The sequence below is a fragment of the Peromyscus leucopus genome, chromosome 3 (genome assembly GCF_004664715.2).
Source record: "Peromyscus leucopus breed LL Stock chromosome 3, UCI_PerLeu_2.1, whole genome shotgun sequence".
Classification (NCBI taxonomy): domain Eukaryota; kingdom Metazoa; phylum Chordata; class Mammalia; order Rodentia; family Cricetidae; genus Peromyscus; species Peromyscus leucopus.
In genome coordinates, this window is record NC_051065.1 from 158073923 (window position 1) to 158098191 (window position 24269).

Here is a 24269-nt window from a genome sequence, read left to right on the forward strand (position 1 = left end):
CACAGAGCATCCTTCTTCCTTGCTATTCTGGAGGACCTCAGTACCTAAACACTGTCCTACCTTCTTATTTATGACACACAGACCCTCTGATATCCTAACTGCTCACACCCCAAACTCTGAGTGCTGAGGGTCTCTATCTGACCAGGCAGGTTCTGAAGACCCGTAGTTACACCCTGAATTGCTGCTGGAGCTCCCTACAGTGGGTGTGCACAGCTGGGGTCTCATCACCTGCCCCTCCTTCCTCTTGATTTGAAACCAGCTGCCCTTACATCCTAAGTGTGAGCATGGAGGAGAGGGGGAGGGCAGGTCTTGAGGACACAGGGGTCCCTTATTCCCTCACCTTGTCTATAATGAGCCCCACTAGCCCCTCATGGGTTCATTAACTCAGCCACCAGACGGATGGGTGCCCCAGCTGGCAGTTGGACCAAGTGGGCTGCTTGTCTCACTATCAAAGTCTAATTAGGGGGTCACCCAGGCCAGTGCAGCTGAGGTAGACCCTCTATGTGACACTAATGTGATGGTCCAGCCCTGATGAATTTTGGAAGTTGAGTTTTCTGGGCAGGCTGACTCACCTTGGACTCCAGGGTGCTCAGTGACCTGGTATTTGTAGCTGGAGAATTTCTCTCCAGCTCCTGCCGCCAAGTCCCGCCAGTCCCGGAACCCACTTATAAAAGGAGAGAAGAGGAAAGGAGAGGAGAGGAGAGGAGAGGAGAGGAGAGGAGAGGAGAGGAGAGGAGAGGAGAGGAGAGGAGAGGAGAGAACATAACATAAACACACAGACTCTAACATTATTTAAACTGCTTGGCCATTAGCTCAGGCCTACCATTGTCTAGCTCTTACTCTTATACTCAGCCTATTTCTGTTAATCTATATGTTGCCACGTGTTCCGTGGCTTTACCTGCTGTCTTTACATGCTGCTCCCTGGATGGCAGGCTGGCATCCCCTCCAGACTTCCACCTCCCAGCTTCTCCTCTGTTTGTCCCGCCTATCCTATACTTCCTGCCTGGCTACTGGCCAATCAGCGTTTTATTTATTCAAAACATACAGGACATCCCACAGCTGCACTTGATTTAAAGAAAGGCCTAGGGGCTGTCATGGTGGCTCAACAGTCTAAGGGGCTTACTTCCAAGCCTGACAACTTGTGTTCAATCCCCAGAACCCATATGGTAGAAGGAGAGACTGACTTCTTGTCCCCTGTGTCCACAGGGCCTGATGCCAGCTCCTGGGTTCCCTTGGGGGAGCTTAAACATTTGTAGAGAAGGAGGAGGAATCCAGATGGTCATCCTTCACTGACTTAAGATGGGAAGGATTTATGTTGGGAACGAGGCAAAGCTGGTGCCCTGGGCTGAAGCCTTGGTCTGTCCTCTGTGGATGAGCACTGGGTTTCACAGTCTGAAATGACAGAGAAGATGACCAGTGAGCAAGGGCATCTAGCTCCTAGCAGAAGGCTTGGCCCATGGTTGGCACAAATGTTTCTTGAATAAATGTCCAGTGGTAATTAGAGCTGCCATAGTGGGCAGTGTATCTTTTGACTTCTGCAGATTGGTGAAACCATTTGAGCAAATTCCCCACTCAGGTGCCTGGTACTTGGTGCTGCGGTGCTGTGAGGACAGAGTGACCTTGATAGTAGCCTTCTGTCTGGAGAATGGGGACCACCAAGGGGCCAGTGTGTAAGGCTTGGTAAAATAGAGGCTTCTCCAAAATGGAGTCTGTGGCCTCCCCCAGCCTCCTGCATCAGAAGCTCTGGGGCAGCAGCAAGCCTGTCTGGGGCTTCTGGTGACCAGCCACTTCGATGGTTTTCTAGATGACAAATGGTGTCAGTCTTTTTTTGTGGACTATGCTGCCCCCACCTTCCTAGTCACCAGCATAGAAGTCACGGTCTGCCCTTTCTGGAGGGGCCTACAGGAGCCTGGCTTTTCCTTCTGATGGGCTGGAACCAGGAACATTCCCTGGGAAGGAAGATGCCCTGGAGGGCGGCACATTGGGGCCTGGCCCCGCTTCTCAGGTGGGTGGGTGGTCTGGTCCAAACAAGATGGCTAGGTCTGCAGGGGCAGAGGTTTCCTGTGACCAAGACTTTTCCCAAGAGCTGTATATTCTAAAACACCAATACTTTGAGATATTTGGTAGAGGAAGAAAAAAAAAAAGAAAGAAAAGAAAACGAATTCTGTATTTGGGGATCACTGACTAGTCTGGAACTCACTATGTAGACCAGGCTGGCCTTGAACTCACAGAGATCTACCCATCTCTGCCTCTTGGGTGCTGGGACTAAAGGTGTGCACTGTCATGCCCAGCCCACTGACTGCTCTTAACAGCTGAGTAAAGTGTGTGGAAGGCTCTGGGAGGTTTGTACGAAGCCTGTTGTTTTCTTTCTGAAAGCTAGATGACCATAGGATTCCCCTTCCTAGGATAAGTAGTTACACTTTGCAAACCAGGGCTCTTTGGGACCCCATATTCAAAGCTCTGTTCTACACAAACCCCGAAGTGTAATGAATGGCATTCCACTCAAACAGTGCCCTGTATTTGGGGTGTCAGGGCCCCTTTTATTCTGACTCCTTTGGTTTTTCGGTAGTTCTTGGTTTCAGGGGAAAATGCCTCAAGACAATCCCCTGTCCAAGGTTAAGTGATGCTGGCTGCTCTGTGAACCACAGAGAAAAGCAGCAGAGAATTCTATTCAAACACATTACAAGTGTTTGGGGGGAAAGCCAGAGTTTGGGAAGAGCTAGGCGGTGCTTGGCTTGACACTGTGTAACATTCTGTGCAGATATTCAGTGCCAGCGCATTGGGAGTGTCTTCCAGCTCCACAGAGCAGTTGAGAGGGAGGATCCCACCTGGCTTCCTTTCCAAGAAAGCACTCTTTACTGGGGAAGAAGTGCCATAGTTTTCACAGCTGCAGCATGTCTTAAAACGATAGTATTCAGCGTTCCAGGTTATTCTTGACAGAAAAGCATTTTTCAATGTGTAATTTGAAGTTGGTGTGCAGAGAACCCAGGGTTGAAGGTCTGAGCAGAAGAGATAGGGATGGAGGAAGCCCTCAGATTGGGCTTGTGTTTCTACTGATAGTTATGACTGCTCCCATGGCCAAAGTCACACCCATAAGTTGTTTACTTGTCTATGTTTCCTCGTGTCTACCTTACCTTGTGCCACATTCTCTCCAAGGTGAACAGCAGTCACCCTCTTAGTGGCACTTTCATGACATGTGGAACAGATGCATCTTTATCTTCCTAGTTGACACTGGTGAGGTTTGGGGAAATTGGTTTGCTGAGGACACAGCTTTAGTTGCAGATGGTACAGGCAGGATTTGCATCTTGGTTTGCAGACTCCAAGTGCAAAGTGCCTCGGGCTGTACCGCTGCATGGCAGGTCCGTTTCCTTGGCTCTCTGCCCGGGTTAGTGCTTGCTGAGGGTCACCATCTAACCAGACCTGTGTGAGCATCAGGGGGCTGGGAAAGGCTCTTGTGCAAAGTCTCTCTTCTGGCTTGGCTAGTTGTGGGTCTCAGGTCAGGTAAGTGAGGAACCAAATAGTTTCTAGATTGATCGGGCATGCCACCTTCATCCCGCTAGGTACTTGAAGCAAGGGCGGGGGGAGATTTCTAACCTGTCTCTGTCTCTTTATTTATCTCTGTGTCTGTCTCTCTCTGTGTCATAACACAGTACAGAACTGAGCAGTGCTCCTCAAAATAAAGGAAGGCTCACTGGTGCTGCCTGAGCCATAACTGTTCAATTCTCTTTCAGCCTTGAGGAGAAGGCCTCCTTGGCGCTCCTGTGTTGGTAACGCCTCTCTAATCTTTCCACAAACCTCAGGCTTCAGCACCTGCCCAAGAATGCATTATGCTGTTTGTCTCCCTTAACCGTACTTTCTCAGTTATCTTCTATTTATGGCAAGCACTTTAAAAAAGAAAACTATGACTAGGGAAAGTTTTCTGTAAATATCTTTAAAAAAGACAACAATAGACTGGAGAGACGGCTCCAAGGGTAAGAATATTCTGTTTTTGAGTGGGAAGATCTGGGTTCAAATTCACAAAACCACCCACATGAAGACCATGTGTGCTTACACGTGTCTGTGACAGCACTTCAGAGAGGGAGGAGTCAGGAGGATCCCTGGGGCTAGTCACCAACCTGTCTCTAGGTTCAGTGGGAGACCTTGCCTAGTCACCAACCCATGTCTAGGTTCAGTGGGAGACCTTGCCTCAAGGGAATAAAGTGTAGAGTGATAGAAAAGGATGCCTGGTGTCCTCCTTTGGCCTCTGTGTGTGCATGGGTATGTGTATATCACACACACACACACACACACACACACACACACACACACACACACATGCACACACACTTAAAATTAAAATCAAAGGGAGATACTGAGCCTGGGTTTTGGGATGTGATAATCCTGATGTTAGCGAAAGCTTACTCTGGGGCCTGTTTCCAGTTCCTTGTAGAAAATTATCACCTTGCCTGACCTCTAGCTTCCATCCTGCAGCTCCTATCAGCTCAAATGTCTATCATTTCTACATTTTGTTGTCCCTGGTCCACCTTCCCTCAATGCAACATCTCTCTTCCTTCTTCTGCCATTTCAACCTTCTATCTTCAGCCATCCATCAGCTTCAGATTTCCTTCTCTGTATCTCCCAGCATCCATTTTCCATCACTGTTGCATTCATTCCTTCCTAATTCCTATCTTCCACCTCCCACCATCTTCCTCCTCCCATCATCTTCCTCCTCCCATCATCTTCCTCCTCCCATCATCTTCCTCCTCCCATCATCTTCCTCCTCCCATCATCTTCCACCTCCCATCATCTTCCACCTCCCATCATCTTCCTCTTCCCACCATCTTCCTCCTCCCATCATCTTCCTCCTCCCATCATCTTCCTCCTCCCATCATCTTCCTCCTCCCATCATCTTCCACCTCCCATCATCTTCCACCTCCCATCATCTTCCTCTTCCCACCATCTTCCTCTTCCCATCATCTTCCACCTCCCATCATCTTCCTCCTCCCATCATCTTCCTCCTCCCACCATCTTCCTCCTCCCATCATCTTCCACCTCCCATCATCTTCCTCCTCCCATCACCTTCCATCATCTTCTTCCTCCATCATCTTCCTCCTCCCATCATCTTCCTCCTCCCATCACCTTCCATCATCTTCTTCCTCCATCATCTTCCTCCTTCCATCATCTTCCTCCTCCCACCATCTTCCACCCTCCATATTCTGTCACCAGTTTCCGTTTCTCTCCTGTGGCAGGGCTCTTGAAGCTCGTCTTACAGTGTGATCTTTGTGACGGCTGCAGCCCCTTCTCCTCTTCCTAGTTTTCCATTGGTTTTCCCTGCTCCCACACATGTTCCCTGGAATCCTCAGCTCATAATCAGTGGATTACAAGCTCTCAACCAGGTTGTGACTTATTTGTGTGTGTGTATACATACGTACGTACGTGTATATATTACATATGCGTCAACAGAACCCCATTTGTGTATTAAGAATGATGAGTAGATTTAAAGGGTACGATGTATGTAGCAGTTTAGTTTTGTCTCCATTCCATCAGGTAGATAGAATAAGAGTGGGTTTTAAGAATTGTGTAGGACCTTATACTTTGCAAAGATTGGTTCATTCACCAATCTTTAGCTCATACATCCTTCTAAGAATTCTGGTGGGAAGCAGAGAGTCAGAGGAGGTGGCATCACCTCTATGGGACAGACAAGGGACTTGAAGGCCAGGCTCAATGGGTTCTAACTCAGGACCCATGGTTGAAGGATGAAATAACTGGCCAGGTGAGCCTTGGGTGGGCCCTTCCTCTGCTTGGTTCTATATAAACAACATGTCACGTCCATTTTTCTGTTAGATAAACGGAGACACAGAGGCTTGCGGGGAAGGAGATGGAGAGGTTGCCCAGGTGTTTCCTAATGGGGCAGGGGTTTTCATTTCAGGACTTGACCAAGGACAGGGATCTGGTTTGTGAAGAGGGTGTCAGCGGCAGAGACTTGTGCTCTCTTGATCCCAAGATCCCAGGACGCTGGATTTAGATCCACGTGCCTCTGGGGTTCTGCAGGCTTGGAGCTGGGTTCTGTTTGCTAAGCGGAATTTTCCAGCCCCCAGCCGGGAAGCTGGCAGAGCTAGCTTGCTGCTAATTTCATTTTCCTACCTTACCAGCTTGGCAAAGCTTGGCCTCTCCAGCTTCAGTCTCTTGGAACCTCATTCCCACCTTTCTTAGCCAAAGCAAGCAAGCAAGCTGTGACTCACCAGAAACGTTCATTGCTAGTTTCTAGCCATAAAAAAAAGAAAATATGTACATCTGTGGAAGTTCTGCCCTTATGTCCTAGCTCAGCAGCTTCTGCCTGCCGAGGAGGGGCTTGGATGCAGGATGAGAAAAGCCAAGGAGTCGCTCACGGTGGGCCTGGGAGGGGGAAGGCTGGCTCCCTTCTAAAAAGGGGACTGTAGCAAGCAAAGGTAGCAGAGTGGGCTAGGTATCAGGCCCAGGGACCCTTTTGAAAAAGAACAGGTGACCCCAGGAGAAGGAGGGTGGAAGCAGAGTTTCCTGAGGACCTCCATCCGGATCTGTCGTCTGTGCTCCGGATGTTGTTTTCTGCAGTCCCAGGGTAATGCAGATGGTACATGGGACGAGAGAGCAGGCACCCCAGGGTCCAGCACTCCAGGGCCCCCAGCCTCATGATACATCATTCTTATCCTACCCATCTTTTTTGTTTGTTTGTTTGTTTTTGTTTTTTGAGAGACAGGGTTTCTCTGTGTAGTTTTAGTGTCTGTCCTGGGTCTTGCTCTGTAGACGAGGCTGGCCTTGAACTCACAGAGATCTGCCTGGCTCTGTCTCCTGAGTGCTGGGATTAAAGACGTGTGCTACCACCGCCCAGTGCTACCCTAGCCATCTTGATTCCTAGGCTTCATCCACGCTGGTCTTTACTTAGTCCCTTAAATACATGCACCAAATTCCCTGCCCCTAAGAGAGGCCGCTCTTCTAGTACTTTCCCTGGGGCCCCTCTAATTCTTCTTAGAAGTCCACCTTGCCTACTCCTTCCTCGTAGACACTTCAGTGAACCTCACAATCAGGCCTCAAGTCCCTTGCTCTGGGCTCTCATGGCACAGTATGCCCCTTTACTCTAGCACTTTCTGCCAATTTAATTCTAGACACACCCGAGATGCCTCCAGTGAGTCTGTCTTCCCCCAGCACACTGTCTACTGTGTGGGGAACGGGGCCACACATGTGCTCGTGGTCATCTTGGAACCCGACCCTACAGAATGCACATCATAAAGGCATTGCACAGATGAGCCACTGAAGAGTGACCAGGGAACCCTTTTCTGGAGTTTAGTGGCATGGTTTGAGTAGCAAGGCCACAAGCGTGGGTGACCTGTGTATTGTCACATTGCTAGAAGGAAGACATAGGAGAGCACCACACCCAGGTCCAGGTATCTTTCTGTTTCACCTTAGTGGCTCTTACTGGTGGCCCAGTGAGGTAGTGAGGGCCTGGTACCATTGTCACAGATGCCAGCCTTCTACAGAAGGACTAGCTCTAACTCTTGGCTATGGGTAGCCCACCTGGCATATTAGTTGCTTTTGGTTGCTGTGATAAACACCATGATCAAAAGCAACCTATGGAAGAAAAAAATTATTTTGTCAGCTTATGGTTCCAAAAGGGAGGCCATAATGGCTGAGAAGGTATGGCAGCAGACAGCCGTGGCAGAAAGCTGAGCGATCATAACTTTAACCACAAACATAAAGCAAAGAGTGAGAACTGTAAGTGGGATGAGACTGTAAACCCCCAAACCTGTCCCCAGGGATGTCCTTCCTCCAGCAAGGCTGCACCTCCCTAGCCAGGGACCAGGGGTTCAGATAGAGGAGCTGTTGGAGGACATTCTTCATTCACGCCTCCATGTCCAGCTCTTTGTCTGTGTGAGCTGTGGCCCACACATGTGAGTGCAAACAGGGCAGGGAGGGGATGGGAAGGCAGAGCTGGCTGTTTCCGTGCTGGGTGGAGCTTCAGGTGGGTATCTGCTTGGAAGGCACACATGGCTCGCTGGCCTTGCCTGTCCCTTCCTTGTTCCTAGTCATGGGAGTCAGGAGAGTTGCCTCTCGGACTTCAGCTTTGTCAAACTCTCTGGGGGAGACATTGTTCCCCTCCCAGCCAAACCTCTAACCTTTTATTCATTCCCCCAAAGCCACTTCTGCTTCCCTGGGTGCCCAGCCAGAATATGGATGCTGTCCTGGAGTCTTCGTCCTTGGCCCCCACCCTTCTCAGTTGGGGTTCAGCCAATACCCAGGCACTGAGTCCTTCAACTTCTCTCTTGGTCCCTGGACGTTGCCCCTGTCCTCCCTGGGTCCCAAAGCAGAAAAAAAAACACTTTGACTCCTTTACGCCTTTGCTCTAGATCAGGGGTTCTCAACCTGTGGGTCACGACCCCTTTGGGGGAAAACAACCCTTTCGGAGGATTCACCCAAGACCTTCAGAAAACACAGGTATTTACATTACAATTCACCACAGTAGCAAAATTACATTTATGAAGTAGCAGTGGAAATAACTTTATGGCTGGGGGTCACCACAACATGAGGAATTGTATTAAGGGGTCGCAGCGCGTTAGGGAGGTTGAGAACCGCTGCTCTAGACCCTTCTATTGCTCCCTGATGACTTCAAACTCTTTAACAGTACTTAAAGGCCCTTTGCTATTGGCCTCTACCATATTCCCCAACCACATTTGTTACTCTGGGTCTCACTCCAGAGCATCATGCGGGGGGGGGGGGGGGTGTCCCTAAGCTGCCTGCAGCCCGCCAGCATGCTCTTTTCTCCTTTTTGCTGACCCTTAGGTAATAGTTCTCCACCCAGAAGGCTCTGCTCTGGGCATGTCCACTGCAGCCTTTGACCCCCAGTCTAGAAAGTGCTATCGGAAAGAAGACAGCAATGGCCACCTTACTTCCGGGTCTGGTATGGGGAGGCTCTGCAGCCTCTCTCCCATGGATACAATTAATGAGGCTACAGCACTGTCTCCTGTCTCCCATGCATCTTCCTTACTTAAAAGTAGAAGGCTCATGCGGAGGCTCACCAGAGAATTTGAGCTTCCACACACACAGCACCTGGATGAACTAGTCCATGTGTACATGTGCAAAATGCGTGCACCCACACATGTGAACACATGTGCAAATGAGTGTACCCACAGAGACAATGAGTGGAAGCCTGAAGGAACCCCGGACCTCTCTTCAACACTTTAGCTGCTGTATCTCCCCTCCTTCTCCTCCTCCCCCCCTTTCTGCTCCTCCCTTCTCCCTCCTACATTCTTCCTCAGCCCCGGCTTGGGCTGTGCCACCTCCTGGCCCACAGGTTCTGTCCTTTTCCTCTGCCTGTTACCATTTTGCTCTGGCCAGGCAGCCCAATTAAAGGCCATCATTAAAGTCAATCTAGCATTTCCAAGTCCTTTCAAAATCACTTGCCTTTTTGCTTTCCTCTGAAACGCCCATAATTTTTACACATTTAATTCCCCAGATGCTGTTCAATTCTTGCATCTCAGATTGAGCTAAGCCCCTGCAGCAGTTTCAGCAACAGCTTAATTATGGCATCTCTCCTCTAATCCTCTCCCTCCATCACCACCCAGGAAGTAGCAGGAAGCGGGACGGGATGTGTTCTCTGCCCGAACCAATTCTTTCCCTGCAGCCCTCCTCTTAGCCTGCCATTGGCTTCCTCCCAACGGAAGATCTCCGGAAGCCAGCTCTTCCAATCACCGTTCTCTACCGCTCCTCTTTCCAGCAGCTCTTCAGGATGAAATGCGCCCTGCCGAGGAGTGTTTGTCTAGACTTCAGGTCCCAGTGCTACCACCCAGCATTCACCAGCTCCCCTTGACTGAACTAAGATTCCTTCACGAGTGCTACTCTGCCTTATATTAATGTTCACACTCACCCACCTACCTGCTCATCCATCTATGCACTCATCATCTTCATCTTCTGTCCATCTCTCCACCCACCTATCTAACCTCCTGACACGCTCCACACCTGACACACTCCACACCTGACACACTCCACACCCGACACTCCACACCCGACACACTCCACACCTGACACTCCCCACCTGCTACAATCAAGACTCCATCCTGTTTCTCAGTCTCATTTCCAACAATCCCCCAGGAGTAGTCTCAGAATTCAGGGATAATTAGTTATTCAGTCAGTCTGTTTTTCTCTCTTTTACACACACACACACACACACACACACACACACACACACACACACACACGCACACACACACTTCTGATTGGAAACCCCATATCCATCCTTAAAATCCCAGCACAAATGAAGTCTTTTCTCAAGCGTCACACTACCACAGCATCTCCTCCACGCTTGCCACTTTGCTGGGCCCTGAACAGTGATTACGACAGAAACAGTATCTGCTCTCTGAGAGCCGTCAGGAAGGTGAGAGGTGGGACATAGAAATTAAAGGCAGAATAGATTAGGCAGCCTTCTGTAACTGCAAGGACTTCTATGAGACAGGCAATTTCTAAGAGAAAAGGTTTTTTGTTTTTTGCTCACAGTCTTGTAGGTGTTAGTCTACAATTGGGCTTTCAGGTCTCCTGTGTGTGTGTGTGTGTGTGTGTGTGTGTGTGTGTGTGTGTGTGTGTGTGTGTGTTTGTAGGGCATAGCACATTATGGTGTGGTGTGAATTCATGGTATGGCAGGGCTGATAACCTCATGGCCAGGAAGTGGAGGAGGGGAAGAGGAGGGGCTGGGGTCACATGAAGCTGCGCTTTCAGTGAACTAAAGACTTAAAGATTCCCCCATCTCCTAACAGCACCACACTGGGAAGCAAGCATTTAACACATGGGCCACTGGGAGACATTCAAGTTGAACGTAAGCATAGTTCTCAGAGTCACCACATGTGTCAGAATCCCCAGGAGGGCGTGTGAAGCCCGGGTGCCCGGCCAAACTCCAGGGTTTCTGGTCAGTGCTCATGATGGTTTGTACTTCCAACAAACTCCTCTTCAATGCCAGTGTCACAGGCCAGCGAGGACGCTTGAGAACGGCTGTCGGAGCACATGGTCAGGGACTGCTCTCGGAAGGGGAACTGTCCTTTGAGCTCCACTACAGGAAGTAGAGGAGGAGCCAGGGAAGAAGGGGCTGCTAGTGTGGTCCAGGCAGCAAGGAGGGCAAGGTGTGCAGGTCCCAGCAGGAAGAGCCTGCCATGGAAAGGAAGGGGCTGGAGTCCAAGTGCATAGGAGGAGCATGGCTGTGCCTCCTGGAACTCCGGCAAATGATGCTCTGGGCAGCTGCATTATTGACCCACATGGTCTCCCTCTTTAATTCTTTTCCTTTCTTTTTTCTCTGGTCTCAACCTCTTGACAGGGAGCCCCTTCAAGGCAGAATCTGTATTACAGTCGCCTGTGGAAGAACACAGCCCACTCACGACCTTCTGTGCAATCAATGCCCAGGGAACTCAGCTTGGGCTGAATTTTAACATTCCAGATCTTTCCAGTGTCTCAGCAAAGGATGACTCTTTAGTGTTGTATCTTCTTGCGTATTTCACCCTGACAATGTGTATTTCCGGTTTTTCCCAAGTGAAGCCAGTGCTGCCAGTCTGACCACTGCCTCTATCTCAAATTCTCTTCTCCCAAATACTTGCTACCTAGATTTTCAGCTCATTTGGTGATAGAAGAAAAAACAAAAAACAAAAAACTCCTTGAAGTTAAATGGATCTTCTTCTTTTACCTTCTCAAATTCCAGGAGCAGGGGGGTGGGGGGTGTGGGGGATGGTGAGAGAGAAACATCCCAGAAGTCCATGGGGCTGTTCTCCATAACACTTCTAGTGGGCCCTGGTGAGGAGGTGCAGTCATAGAGGGAATCAGCAGTTATCTTCCTCACCATTACTGACTCAGCGGCTGCCTTTCCTTACTTAGCCAGCTCCCTAAGGAGCCCCTCATTCAGGACAACAAGGCAGAATTGGGGTACTCTGGAGCTAGTGGTGGGCCTCGTTTCCAATATTTCTTTTCACACTAGAAAGCACAATAAGAGAAAGATTGGGGCTTGAAGATTAAGAACCCCAGCTCAGGTGTGCCGTGTGTCAAGATGGGGTCATCAATAGCATTTGAGTTTAGGGTTTTATTTACCTTTCTTCTTAGAGAAGAGTATGTACATCTTTTCCTGAGCCCCACAGAGGGATCTTTGGAAAAGTAGAGACAGGAGAATGATTATTATTTCATTAGCTTGGGAAGCAGTGATACACAGATCAGAGATCCTCAGACTTCAGCTCACATCAGAGTGCCCAGGAGGGCTTCTTAAAACCCAGCTTGCCAGGCCCAACCCCAGTGCTTCTGATTCTGCAAGGCTGGAGCATGCATTTCTGATATGTTTTCAGGGGGTCACAGCGTGACATCCCATTTTAGCACAATGTCCAGCTAGAATCGGTCTGAGAATCCATCAGCCACTCTAGGACAAAGGCATGTTTGTCCTGTAGGTATTCTTCCTTTGCCCCTCCTCCCACATGTGGAACCTGAACCCTTCAGGCCGACACTCACCAGCTCTTTCAAGCATCATCATTGTCACACTGGTTTCTAGGAGGTCAGGAGCTCCCCAGGGAAGGACAAAGGTGTCAGTAACCCAGGGGACTCTGTGGGTTAGTGGAGACAGGTTAGTGGAGAGGAAGTATCTTTTTGTTTTTTCCACTGCATAGACCTAGAAACCATGAAATATTTCAGAGCAATCTCTGTAGAATTTCTCAGCCCCATTGAGATGGATTCTTCCCAGGAGAGGGAAGAGAATGTGGCAAGTGCTGCATTCAAGGGAGGCATAGATCGCCCAGGACAGAGACAGAGTCAGTGGCCCAAAGTCTAGCTCTAGAACTACTTTATAACCATGGAATATCACTTTAGTCCTCTGGCCTGTTTCCATAGTTGTAAAAAGTGTAATAAGATTGACTTTGAAAGTGACTGTGAGGATCAAAGGTGGGTGACCATGTGAACTGACATGAAGCCAACCTGAGCCATCTTGGTTCCCACAGGAAGGATCAATACCTCCTCTCACCCGTGAACTGTTGGTATCTGGTACTGCATCAGACCCGGCGGGAGAGCCGAGACCATGCCACCCTCAATGACATCTTCATGAACAACGTCATCGTCCGCCTTTCCCAGATCAGTGAGGATGTCATCAGACTCTTCAAAAAGGTGAGCTGCCCTATTTGCCCCAGGTCTCTTTCCCAGACTGGCCATGACAATATTCTACCATCAGGGTGAGATGTATTTTGGGGACAAGGGACCAGAAAGGCAGGTGTTGAATGATACAGGGGGTAGAGGGGTTCACTATACTCTCCAGCCCAAATTTGACCTCTGTATGACAGTGTGTACTCAGGCACTTTAGCACCTGTGGACACAAGAGTAAAAACCTTTACATAGCTAAGTGTGTAGTGTACATGTACCACAGGCAATCTGGAAAGATGGAGTCAAAACTTACACAGTTAGGTGTGTAGTATACATATACCATAGGCAATCTGGAAAGATGGAGTCAAAACTTACACAGTTAGGTGTGTAGTATACATATACCATAGGCAATCTGGAAAGATGGAGGTGGGACATGGGCACCAAAATTTAAATCAACAGCAATCTTATCAGTCAATCACTTTGAAATGCTAGAAATTTCATTATGTATACTTATATAAATATATTTCCTGTGAGTGCCTGTAATATGTACACTTTCTAGAATGCATACACATTTTCCCCTGTGTAAGATTATACTGTATATTTGATATTACTGCCTACTTATGTCACCTACCAAACTTAGGTAATGCTCTCTGTCAGAAATTTCCCACATTGAAAATTTGCTTCTGTTTTGAATGACGGCACAGCATTTTGCTGACCTACGTACCTGGTCTCTTTCTATTGAACACTTTGGTAAATGCCATTATTTTATTGTTACAAAAAGCCTCACTGTGAGCTCTTCCTGTTATACGAATCCTAAATGGTCTTATAATAAAAAACCCAGAGCCAGATATTGGGGTAAATGCTGAAAGATCAGAGGAAATAAAGGAACAGTCACTTCTTACCTCGCCAACTCCTCAGCCGATCCTGTCTCCATGAATCCTCAGACTGAATGCCTCTGAGTCCTCAGCCAAAAGGCCTAGTTCCTGTCTCCTCATGCCTTATATGCCTTTCTCCACCCAGCCATTACTTCCTTCCTAGTGCTGGGATTAATGGCCTATGTGCTTTCCAGATACTGGTAGCAAAGGCATGAGATCTCAAGTGCTGGGATTAAAGGTCTGTGCCACCACTGACTGGCTCTATTTCTCTCCTAGACTGAGTCAATCTCATGTAGTTCAGGGTGGCTTTGAACTCACAGATCCAGACAGATCTCTGCCTCCTGAGTGCGAGGATTAAAGGTGTGTGCCACCACTGCCTGACCTCTATGTTTAATCTAGTGGCTGGCTCTGTCCTCTGATCCTCAGGCAATCTTTATTTGATACATAAATATCACCACACTTCCCCACATCTGTTGTTACTTAGGATCAGTTTCCACAATGAGAATAGGTCAAAAGCTGGTTTACTTTTTTTTTTTTTTTTTTGGTTTTTCAAGACAGGGTTTCTCTGTGTAGCTTTGCGCCTTTCCTGGAACTCACTCTGTAGACCAGGCTGGCCTTGAACTCACAGCGATCCACCTGCCTCTGCCTCCCGAGTGCTGGGATTAAAGGCTTGCACCACCACTGCCTGGCAAAAGCTGGTTTACTTTTAAAGCTTTGGTGGAATACTCCAGTGCTGAAAGGAAGGTTTTACCGGGAAATATCCAGTAGCCGAGGGTGAAGAGAGCCGTTGATTTTCTGAAGCCTTTGTCCCAAGCTTCCGACACAATGCCTGGCACAATGGAGGCCCTGTGTCAATGGGTGGGGAACTGGATTTTCTGTGAAATGGGTGTGTCACTGAACCTTCTTAGGCTGCTGAATGAGGCTGAAATCGGCTGTCTCTGGGGGCCTGCGTGAAGGTCAGACAAGCTGTTCCAGAGGGGGGAGCAGCTCAGCAGGAGACTAAATTCCTTAATATTTTAGAAAGAAAATGATCCTGGTACTCTCCCTTTAAAGCCCCATGTGTCCTGTATATCTTCAGGCTTGTGACTTAAACCTGTGCCTCAGTTTCCTCACTTGTGAAATGGGTAGAAACACCCTGGTGAGGGGGTGGCAGCACAGGCTAGCCTGGCCTTGCTCTGTGGAAGCTGGCTGTGACCCTAGGACAGCAGTGATTGGTCCTCCGTGTAGCTCAGCTCTGCTTCCCGGGTACCAACGTAGTGATCTGGTGACCAGGGTTGCTAGACCCACAAGGAAGGGCCCAAGCTGGTGACCTGAAGTAGAACCGTCCTTCTGAGGTCTGTGCTTGGCTCCTCCATTTCGAGGACGGCGTCTACAGAAGAGCTGTTGTTGCCGCCTCATGGCCTCCCACCACACGAAACACTTCTGGTTTCTTCTTGATGCTGTGTTTATGAAATGTGGTCTGAGTTTAATATTTGCATAAGCAAACATAATTAGAAAGGTAAATACAGTGCCCCCCAAAAAAAAAAAAATCCCACAGTGCTTCACCGAGGCCCGATGACAAGCTTTAGCTGTCTGCTGGTTCCGAGTCCTGATCCTGGTGTGGGCCCCGCCCGATGCTGCCATCACAGCCTTTTCCTGGGTGGGAATGACTCAGAGAGAAAGGGTCGTCAAGGCCTTCAGGACACGAAGGCTCTTTTTTTCCTGCGCTGAGCCCTGGGACAAGTGAGATAAATCTTTGCAGTTCTCATTTAGCCTGACAGCAGCCTGACTTGTGATGGAGGTTAACAGGGCGGAAAATAATGAAAAATGTCCACAGCTGAGCTCCTGGCTGCCTTGTTACCAGGCCCGTCCTGTAGAACAAAGGAAGTGACCTGGCCCCTGTGGGCTGGGAGAGTGTCGGGACAAGTGTGCCTGGCTGACGTAGCCCAGTGAGGGTCCTTTGTTGTGCCCACATTATCTATAACTCGGAGCCGAGCCCCATGCCCCTTAGAGAGGGGGAATTCTTATATTTCTCTCAACCACTTCAGGACTAAGTCCTGGGCAAATGACGGGGGTACACTCCATTTTATGCAGCTCCAAGGAGAACCTAAATGTGGTTTTAGCCCCTCACCATCAGTGAGGCAGGGCTTTTAAAGTTTGTCTCTGTACTGCTTCACTGACTACCCTGGCCAATCGCTTTAAGCCTCAGTCTTCTCATCTGGGAAATGGGTCTGGTACAATGCCTACCTACACTGGGGACCGCTTGGAAGAACAAAGGCATGCCAAGTGCCAACATCAGGTGTGGCACTCAGAACATACTCAAGAAATGGAAGCTTGTTAGGGGTCCCTCGCATGGAAGCATGTGGCCAACTTGGGGTCCTAGTGCTTGATGGGCTGTTTCCTGACCACCCACCCAGTCTAACTCTGGCAGTCAGGAGGCCAGGGATGGTTGCTGTGGGCCTGAAATAGTTGCCCTGCCGGCCGTCTCCTCCCAGATCATTAACTGCCTCACTTGATTCTCACACTTTAATCATTCTCTGCTCTCCTTTTCATGGAGTCTGGGCTTCATTTGGTTGTTTGGTTTGGTTATTTTTTTATTTTTATGTGCATACATGTGTAGTCTACATGTGTGTAAGTGTACCATGTGTGTGCAGTGCCCGTGGAGGGCAGAAGAGGGCATTGGATCCTCTGGAATGGGACTTACACGCGTTTGTGAGAAGTAACGTGGGTGCTGGGAACTGAACCTGGGTCCTCTGCAAGAGCAGAATGTGCTCTTAACCACCGAGCCGCTCCCTAGCCCACGGGGACTCTGTTTTACGGAGAAGTGGCAGCATTGCAAATTCCGGAAGCTCGTGTCTCTCAGAGGTGCAGCTCCGTCATCCAGCTGCTCTGGAGACTGATTCATCATTGAGTTCATCATAAGTTCAAGGCCAGCTCAGGCCACAGACTAACCAGGTCAACGTAGTGAGACCCTGAGTACGTGTGTGCATGCGTATATTTGTGTGTGTGTGTGTATACTTGTCTCCCTGTAAGATACTTCCCATAGTTCTAACAACTTGTCAGAACCTCTCAGGATGAGAGTGAATTCCAGACAAAGATGAGTCACTGGTGGGACCACACCTTGACTGGGACATGTTAGATGTGCACATCCTTGGCCCTCTGTTTAAACTCCCATCTCACTTCAGGACCCCAAAGATGGACTTGAGGGTTTTTCTGTAACTCTTTGTCCCTCTTCTCAATGTGACATTAAATAAATCTTTTTTTTTTTTTTTTTGCTCTTTTTATTGGTTTATTGGTTGCTGGACCGGACTTGGGCACAGATTTTGGTACCCCTCCCCAGTTCGGTAACAGAAATAGTCAGAGACTGAACACTTGACCAGTGTGCATGACTAGCTCATCATTCGGTCCCCAGCACTAGGGAAAGGCATTCCGAAGCTCCCGGAGGTGGCTGGCTTTAAGGGGAGGGGTCTGGCTCAGACAGAGCGGAGTGGAACTGAATGAGATCTCGGAGGTAGTCTGAAATGGTCAGGACCTGTGGCTGTGGACAACAGAAACACAGTTCCCCCTGCTTGAAGGGGGAAAAGGCTTTTCAGCTTTTTCAAGATGCCTTTGGCTGGCGGCATGGGGGTGCTTCTAGGGACACAAAGATTATTTTCAGATAATAGTCTCTATTTCTGCTCTATGGCTGTGGTGTCTGTTTCCCAGTTTTCAGGGGAGAGGTCTGATGAAGAGCCTTTTCTCAGTTTGTTCCACTTCTAGGACCAGGTGGCTCCCAGCAGCTCCAGGCTTGAATCTGAGCTGCTTTTAATCGACCATTAGATCTTCTAAGCACTGATTGGTCCAGCACAGACATGTGATCACCCCTGACACTGGCCCTGTGGTGAGGAAGCTCTCTCACCTAAGTGTAGGGAAGATGCCCACCTCTGGAGGAGGAGGTGCTCAACTCTGCCGATCCACAGGGCCGAGGATGGGTGAGGGTGGCTCCCCAAGAAAAGTTGGGGTGTCCTTATGAGAGGAAAGAGATAATAGATGTCCCCTGGACTCTCCAGTCCTTTTATCATGTTTAACGAGGTGTCCCTCAACAAAGGGTGTGCCTTACCTCTCAGGATTGCCCATTGTGTCTGGGGACAGCTGTGCTCAATGGACGGTCCTTCAGTGCAGAAATGGAATAGAATAAGTTTTCTGCTCTTGGCTTCTTGAGGGCCACAAATATCCTATAAGTGCAGAAACCTGTTTGCTGCGTGGAGACTGTAATCAAGGTGGCCCACCCAGGTCTTTGCTGCCTGGAGACGCACATTCCCGCTCACTTGGATCATCTCTATGGTTTGCTTTGTGATCTCCCTGGAAGCTGCTCACCGGGGGTTACTCTTGAGTTTTCTCTGACCTGTAGTCGTTCATGGTGAGAAGCATGCAGGAGGAAGGATTGACCAGCTTGGAGTGGAGAGGGCTGTCTCAAACACTTCAACTCTAATAGCACCAAGAAAGAAAATGCTTGCCTTTCTGGTGGCTGTCTCAGCTCATGATTGACACTCATGTCTCAGCGGAAACCTCCAGATATTTTTGCTTTTGCATCAGCTTTTAAAATCTGACCTGAATTGCACACCTGCCCCCATGTCTGTCTCTTTAAAACTTCATCTTATTAGATTCTGGTAAGTTAGTTGAATGATTTTTCAGGCAGTAAGAAGGAAGTTTTCTCAAGAGGCATGAACTCCTCCTCTGTGGGGAAGGCCCATGTCATGAAGTCTTCATGTTGTCCTTGCATGTGTTACCTTCTGTGGTGATTTGAACGAGACGTCTCCTGTTGTTGTGGGGTATTCACCAGAGAAGACTGCTTGGACATGGGTTTAAGCCAAAGTCTTTGTTAGCTGGCCCGTGACTACACTGGGTGCTCAGGATCCCAGTGTAGCATTGGGCCTTTCTCAGGATGAGCTTTTGAGCACAAAATCATGTTCTGGGTTGACATACTTCACTTAACAAGAACAGTTAGCCAGAAGCAGAATCACAGAAAGCTAAAAAGCAAGGTTAGTCCATTTAGAGACTTTCCCAGAACTGTGGACTTTGATGGATTAGGCCTTTGTTTTAGTTTTGGCAGATGCTGTCTGTGTAATGAGTTTTACAGCCTGAATGGTAGGTACTTCCATCATGGAGTCAGCTGTGCTAAGGTCTGGGGGCCTGTTACACTATATTGGGAGAATTGGTCCCCATTTAGTAGCTGTTTGAAAAGGATCTGGAAGTGTGGCCTTACTGGAGGAGGGATGGAACTGGGGCCAGGCTTTGAGGTTTCAAAAGGCTCCTTTTCTCTGCCTCCTCTTTGTGGTTGGAGATGAGACCTCTCAGCCGTTTCTGCCACTGTGCGTCCGCTCTACCATCACAGCCTCGAACCCCCTGGAACCATAAGCCCAATTAAACCCTTTCTTTGAGCAGTTGCCTCGGTGCTGGTGTTTTATCACAGCCACAGAAAAGTAACCCATACGCCTTCTAGTGACAGTTTGTTGGCTCTGTTTTCAGTCGTTTCTGTTGGGATGTAGAAAGTGGGACTGAGACTTGAGAGTGAGTTAACCGTGAGGGTGTTAAAGGGTAAATATGAGTCTGCCAGGTGAGGGAAGGGGGTTGGGAGCTCTGGGGCAAGGCAGGAGCTCAGGAGACAGAACAGATGGGTCCTGATGGAGGTCAGAGGCACATCAGAAGTGAGGTGCAGACAGCAGTCTGAGGCGAATTCAGCTCTTAAACATAACCTGCTTGGGTGTTACATTTAGGCAGTGGTACTCAACCCCCCACTAACACTGCGACCCTTTAATGCAGTTCCTCAGGTTGGGGTGACCCCCAACCATAAATTATTTTGGTTGGTACTTCATAACTGTAGTTTTGCTACTGTTATGAATCGTAATGTAACCAACCATCTGTGTTTTCTGGTGGTCTCAGGCGACCCCTGTGAAAGGGTTGTTTGACCCCCAGAGGGGTCACAACCCACAGTTTGAGAACCACTGCATGAAGATCCAACATTTTAAAACTTGGAGATTTCACACCAGGTGTGGTGGCACTTGCTTATAATCCCAGCACTTGGGAGATGGGGGCAGGAGAATCAGGGGTTCAAGGCCAGCCTTAGCTACATAGTAGTTTTAGACAAGCCTGAGCTCTAGAGACCCTGTCTCACCAAGCCCCAACCCAAACCAAACCAAGCCGAGCTTTCTGCTGCCCGGCCTCCCTAATGTTGTCCAGAATGTTGTCCTGACTCCTTTATTTCCTCTACGCAGCCTTGCCTGCCTTGGAGTTTGTGGTTTCACCCTTAAACATTATCTGCCAGTGAGTCCCCCAGAGATGTGTTAGGAGCAGATTGCTCCACAATCACAGCTGCTGACCCAGTAGGTCTAGAATGTGGCCTGAGAATCTGCATTTCTAACCAGTTCTCAGCTGATTGTGGAAACACGTGTGGGAAGGACTTCCAGGGTAGCCTCCTTGTTTTGCAATTAAGGAAACCGAAGGCCCGTGTCTGCTAGGGAAATAGTCTTCCCCAAACCCAGGTATTTGACCCAGCTCTGAATCGAGCCCCATTCAGTACACCAGCTGGGAGGGTCACTGTGTGTCACACTCCTGCCTCTTTACCCCTGACTGCTCTGAGACTGGGTACTGAAGCCCACCCCATTTGCAGCCTCGTTCTGTTTCCTCCGGCTCCCTTCACAATAGCCATCCATTATTCTGCACTCCGACGCCTGTAGAATTTAATTACTTGCCCTGGCCGTGATGTGAATTTGATTGTTGGAAGCTGCAGCATTCTGGAAGAAGCGCTAATGAGGAGAGACTCTTAGCAGAGACGAGAGGGCATTTGGGGGGCCTGTGTTTGAAAGCAGCCATTCACTGTGTGGCAACAAGGACTTGGTCTTCAGTGAGTTTTCTCATCCCCGCCTCGAAGATGTCCATCGCATTTCATAAATAAATCAGGGCTTTTGTGTCCAATAATTGCTTTGCTTTGTAACAGAGATCAAAAGCAGCCATGGCCTTGGATTCAAAGCCAAGTTTATTTTTCATTTTTTTTTTCCTTGCAGGAGAGAGTGAGGGTTTGCATGCTGGAGGGTCCAGCGGTGAGGTCTGCACTGGGGCGGGGAGAACAAAGAGATGAGGGACCTCAGCCGGTCTCCACCATCTCCCAGGGAGACAGCCTGTGAAGCAGGCCTCAGCAGCCTTTCCTACTCATTCAACACACGCACGCTAGTGCTGGTTTGACGGCAGATAAGCAATTGTAGCAAAGAAACCAGTAGTGAGTGCTTCTTCTGTGCAAAGCCCTAAGCATTCTGTGTGCACTGAATTCTTCAAGTCTGGGAGGAAGATGCTGCCATCGTCCCATTTTACAGATGAGGAAACCCAAGAAGGTAGAGGCTGTAGTTTTACTTCAGATACATCCAGCTCAGCGGGAGAGACAGGTGATGAACAGGACAAACAATTTAAACATGATGCCCTCCTTTGTGGAGCTCACAGAGTACTATAGAAGTCGAGGTAGATACAAAGAAATGATGGATTGGAAGCAGCGGGGAGGGGGTCATCCCTCCCCAAGTTCCTTCAGAGGGAGGTTCAAGGAAGGCATGATGCTGAGGATTCAGTGCTGCGGTGAACCTTGATGGTTAGAGTCGATCCCAGCTTGGCTTCCCTGGGAAGCTGACTCTCAGATGGAGACACAGTGCAGGTTGGGGTCCCACCTGCAGGAGAAAAAGGATGGGGAGCAGGAGGCATCAGGGCCAAGTGTGTGGTGGAGTCATGAAGAAGTGAGAGACGCCCCTGCTGAGTTATGCCTAGAGGTTGGGCCCTTGTGCTGATTAATTATTGCTTGTGGGCTGTCTCCAGAAGGGGGTGTGTGCATGCTTAGGCAAACTGCTTCTTCAACCATGGTGTCTGTGGACAGCATTTCCTAGGAGGAAGTGTGAGACAGAGGCCTCAAAGCTCACCCCCTTCCAACAGTGACACACTTCCAACAGAAGGTGTGGCCCCGCATAAGGATGTGCCCTCTAGCCTTAAGGTCTAGATTAAAGGCTTGTATCATCCAACCTCCTCCAACGAGACTACACATCCTACAACAAGGCCACACTTCCTAATAGTGCCACTCCCTATGAGCTTATGGGGCCAAATAAAATCAAACTACCACAATTTGTGAGGCAGGGTCTTACTACATATCCCTAGCTGGCCCAGAGTTGGCTTCCCTTACTCACAGAAATCTGTCAGCCTCTGTCTCCCAAATGCTAGATTAAAGATATAAGCCACCATACCTGGCCATTTCAAATATTTTTATTTTTATATATTATTTTAAATTTCTAGCTTTATTATGGTTTGGGCTGGAGATACAGCTCAGCAGTTAGGACCACTTCCTATTCTTACAAGGGATGTAGATTCAGTTCCCAGCACCCACACAGTGGCTCATGACCATCTGTGATTCCAGTTTTAGGAAATCCAACATCCTCTTCAGACCTCTGAGGGCATCAGGCATGCATGGGATATATATACATATATACAGCAGGCAAAACACTCATATGCATAAAATAAATTTAAAAATCATTCCATAGGCCGGGCGTTGGTGGCGCATGCCTTTAATCCCAGCACTCGGGAGGCAGAGCCAGGCGAATCTCTGTGAGTTCGAGGCTAGCCTGGGCTACCAAGTGAGCTCCAGGAGAGGCGCAAAGCTACACAGAGAAACCCTGTCTCGAAAAACCAAAAAAAAAAAAAAAAAAAAAAATCATTCCATAGTTAAAAAGAGAAATTCAGGTGCGTGCGTGTGTGTGTGTGTGTGTGTGTGTGTGTGTGTGTGTGTGTGTGTGTGTGTTGGGCATTGGACTTATCAAATATTGATACTTCCTCTAAAGTGATATAGCCAGTAGTCCTAGAGCGTGGCTACAGAAGTGAAATGGGACAGAGCAGAGTTGAAGAGCAAACAGGCCCTCAGCACATGGGAACTTGGTCCACAGCCGTAGTGTGACGAAGAGAAGAGAAAGGACGACAGTTTAGCAGATGAGTAGTTTCAACTGGTTGCTGTCTTTTTCTTCCTAGAAACAGATTCTGCACACACACTACATATCACACGCACGTGCACAGGCATGCCTACATTTTTACACACGACCCCCATCTCACAAAGCCTGTATGTTATTCCCCCAAAGTGTATTTCAGATAAGTTAGAGATAAACAGAAAAACTTGATGGGAAGAAAATGTTGGAGATTGGGAGATTGTGTGTGTGTGTGTGTGTGTGTGTGTGAGAGAGAGAGAGAGAGAGAGAGAGAGAGAGAGAGAGAGAGAGAGAGAGAGAGAAAGAGAGAGAGAGAGAGAGAGAGAGAGAGATTTGTGATGCATACACATGCCAGTGCCTGTGGAGTCCAAAAGAGGGTGTCAGATCTCCTGGTTCTGAGTTTACAGGGAGTTGTGGGTGTTGGGAACCAAACTTGGGTCCTCTGTAAGAGCAGTATGTGCTCCTACCTGCTGAGCCGTCTCTCCAACACCCCAAATTAAAAAAAATTAATATATATTCCAAAAGAAAAATATTAGTAAATTCTATTATATAATTTTAAAAACTGTCCATACAATAACAAACATGAATTAAGAGATTGATAGACAAAATACATTTGAGACAAGGAGATGATATTTGGTCTTCATAGAATTATAAAATAATTAATTTTATAATTAATAAAATTTTATAAAATTAATAAAATTTTAATACCCAGAAAATAAAATGAGCTTTTATACACACATAAAAAAAAAGAGCAAACAGCCTGGTAGGAATGTGGGTAAGAGATACAACTGCTCAGGTCATAGAAGATGTAACTGCAATACTAAAAAATAAAAAAGAACGCTCATCCTGGTGATCACAGGATGGGTGAGACACAACTTGTTGCTGGGTGGACTAATGAAGCAGTCCCTGGTGGGGACCAGAGCGTAAAGTGTCAGGGATTGTCATAGGAATGTAAATTGCCTATTATCACTGGAGGATATAAATTATCTAATATTAATGGAGGAAGAATTACAGGTTCTGCAACCAAGCAATTCCACTTTTAAGTATAACCTGAAAATGTTCTAAGCCATTTGCACACACAACTTTGTATGGAGATGTTTTCTATAAATAGTTTAATTTTGGCTCAATATTAAAGTCTGTAGTTTCAAAGAAATCAAGACAGGAACCCCCACAGTCACATCACAGTCAAGAACAGGTAGAAGGTGGGGATCCATGCTGCTGGCTTGCTAGCTTCCTTCATCTTAAACCATTTAGGCCCCTGCCTAGGAAATGTGCTGCCCACAGGGGCCTGGGGCAATGAGCAATCAGGACAATGCCTCACAGACATGCCCAC

The 24269-nt window shown here is 48.3% G+C and overlaps 1 protein-coding gene across 4 annotated transcripts in view; it reads left to right on the forward strand.

Annotated features, from left to right (window-relative positions):
- Positions 1–24269, forward strand: part of Srgap3 (SLIT-ROBO Rho GTPase activating protein 3) — a 232955-nt gene that overhangs the window by 121009 nt on the left and 87677 nt on the right. For all 4 annotated transcript variants that reach the window (XM_028863879.2, XM_028863883.2, XM_028863881.2 and 1 more), the window contains exon 3: positions 12963–13125. In XM_028863879.2, the coding sequence (XP_028719712.1) occupies positions 12963–13125 (163 nt within the window). The remainder of the gene's footprint in view (positions 1–12962; positions 13126–24269) is intronic.